Source organism: Anopheles aquasalis, chromosome 2, assembly GCF_943734665.1.
Source record: "Anopheles aquasalis chromosome 2, idAnoAquaMG_Q_19, whole genome shotgun sequence".
Lineage (NCBI taxonomy): Eukaryota > Metazoa > Arthropoda > Insecta > Diptera > Culicidae > Anopheles > Anopheles aquasalis.
The window spans coordinates 50,887,501-50,890,000 of NC_064877.1; the positions used below are offsets into that span (position 1 = coordinate 50,887,501).

At 39.2% G+C, this 2,500-nt stretch overlaps 2 protein-coding genes across 3 annotated transcripts in view; one reads left to right on the forward strand and one right to left on the reverse strand.

Annotated features, from left to right (window-relative positions):
• LOC126570958 (uncharacterized) overlaps positions 1-1,493 on the forward strand; it is a 4,208-nt gene extending 2,715 nt beyond the window's left edge. The window contains exon 3 of the mRNA XM_050229116.1: positions 1-1,493. This exon is cut by the window's left edge and continues 1,734 nt beyond it. Within this exon, the coding sequence (XP_050085073.1) occupies positions 1-1,488 (1,488 nt within the window). The 3' untranslated portion in view covers positions 1,489-1,493.
• A 25-nt stretch (positions 1,494-1,518) lies between these two features.
• Positions 1,519-2,500, reverse strand: part of LOC126570960 (uncharacterized) — a 4,743-nt gene continuing 3,761 nt past the window's right edge. The window contains exon 3 of one of the 2 annotated variants that reach the window (XM_050229118.1): positions 1,519-2,500. This exon is cut by the window's right edge and continues 6 nt beyond it. In XM_050229118.1, coding sequence (XP_050085075.1) covers positions 2,462-2,500 — 39 coding nt within the window. In that variant the 3' untranslated portion in view covers positions 1,519-2,461. The other variant, XM_050229117.1, reaches the window with a different exon arrangement.

The window sequence follows — 2,500 nt, forward strand, 5'->3', positions numbered from 1 at the left end:
CATGGTGGATCGCATAGCTTATCGACAGCTACCGTTACACCGGTTAAACCTATCTACAACCGTTTAGTCACCTATGCTCCTGTGGAGATTGAGACTACTTCAGATCTATCTAGCTTTACGAGTGAACCCGTTGAGTCTGTACCATCACCTGAATCGATACTAAAACCGCCTCGGAAAAACGAAATGGAAACTCTGAAAACAACATTACCGCTCGAAGAAGAAGAACAGCTACAGCGCTCACAAAGTGGCTCAATTCTCGGTTCTCTTCAACAAAACACGGTGCACAGTAGGAATGTGATGGCAAAGTACAGCATCGTTAGTTTAGAAAACTCTGAAAACTCGTTGAACGGTAATGTTAGTCAATCCTCTTCTGAAATTGAAAAAAAAGGAAATGATAATCAAACAATTTCCAGTCAAAGTACGCCGGGTCATACGCGTACCACCATGGCTTACACCGTATTTTTCGATCCGTTGACTATTAATGACGAGTTGATGGCACAGTTTAAAGTTAATCCTACACAGATCAATCCTACAGCCGAGCGTCTAACAATTCCCACGCAATCTAAAGACGACATTTTTAATAGCAACATTTCTCCAGCCACTGCCGCTGTTACTACGCCAACGTCGAGCGCATCATCAAACTCGGTCAATCCTGTGTCGATGCAAGATTACTCTGGAATGCAAAAAAAAGCCAACGAAATGTTTGGGAATCTAGATGATGGACAAGTAGATAAATTGATGCATGCAATGACATTGGCGGATAAAAATAAATCTATGAGAAGGCTTATTCTGCTGCTTATACGAACCTGTGACGATGATTCTTCAACGGCAAATGAGGAATCTCGTAAAGCGCTGCTAGATGCACTCATGAACATTGATGGAGCCAATAGTGACGGATTTGAGATGCAAAACCATCGCCGTGGCAAACAAATCGGTACCGGAACAACTTCACAGGTCTATCGTGTCACAAATGTAACTGGCACGGATGCAAACTATACTAGCTATAACGAGGCGGACAACCAACAAATCGACGGTGAAAGCGCCGAGCAACGAACATCAACGTATGCAACAGAAGCTACATCATTGATGCAGTACTTAGCTTCTGAATCTCACGTTCAAAATGAAAATGATCAAGAAGACGATATTCAAGAGCCCACAACTTATACAACGACGACATTGCCAACGACTCCTTTCCAGACCACTGTGGATTATACAACGACTGAACCAACAACCATTACAACCGTGTACGAAACAACAACCACATACTCGCCACATACCTCGGTAGAATCCTTAGAATCGACATTATCCAATTTCCAGCAAGTATCACCAGAATCGGTTAATCAACGCTTCCAAAAAGATTTGAGCGATTCTCTGGGGTATCCTTTTGCCGTTCAGAGAAAAAAGAAACAAGACACCCCGCATCACTCTGATACCCGTGCCTTAGAATTACTCAAATCTCTCTACACGTTGGCCGCTCGATGGGGTTGAAACCGCCTGCATAACAATCTCCGTCCGTTAGATTAATCTGTTGTGGGGTTGTGCCATCGAAACACAAAACTACGCGTAAGAATCGGCCACCCCATTGGAACTACTGCATTAGAACATAGGAAACTAGTAGAGACCGTGCAGGTATTTACTAGTCCGATGAAAATATGAAAAGATTTGTTTAGCTTCTTTTTGTTCGCTACCTGCTCGTTTAGCTACATTGTTTCAATCATGTTTCTGCTAAGCTGAGGTAGCAAGACAGTAACTGAAAAGGAGTTCTATGTAATTGTAATAATTATATTCAAAATGTTATATAGCCGAGCCATAGTTATCGACCATTTAACAATGATAAAAGTTATTTAAGAAATTTAATGTTATTATTTATCTATGCCACGTAATTTGTATCTGTATTACCATAAATTATAAACTGTTTGGCAACGATTCAAACTAGCAGTAAGACCGAGGGGGGTTCTCAGCCCAACATAATTGCACATATTGGCAACATAAAATGATTACGTTTAATATGCATAAACCGTTGATATTACTATTGTTATTATTACTGCCGATTTTTGTAAACAAATATTGATAATTTATGATGTATTTGTTGATTACTGTTAATTACATTAATTTATTTCATCATCCATTATATCGTTGTTCATTACTTCCTAAAACCTCGTATGCTATTTATTTCTCTTTCATCCTTCCCTGGTGGTTGACACGTTTTTACCTATCATGTGTATTTGCTATACTACTTGAGTTTTATGAGACTTTTAAATCTTGCTAGTATTATGAAATGGCGTTTTATTTTTCCGATCTAATGTGAACACAAATAAACGTGAAAAGTAAAATTCCCTGTGGAAAACAATAGTATCATATTCTACAATACTGACGAATCTTATCTGTGTTTTATATCCTGCTTTACGCGTTCAAGTTCACCATTTTTATAGTAACACTGATGTACTTAACGGCGGGTCCATTAGGGTTTTATTGATGCTCCTATCAATTTACGACGCTT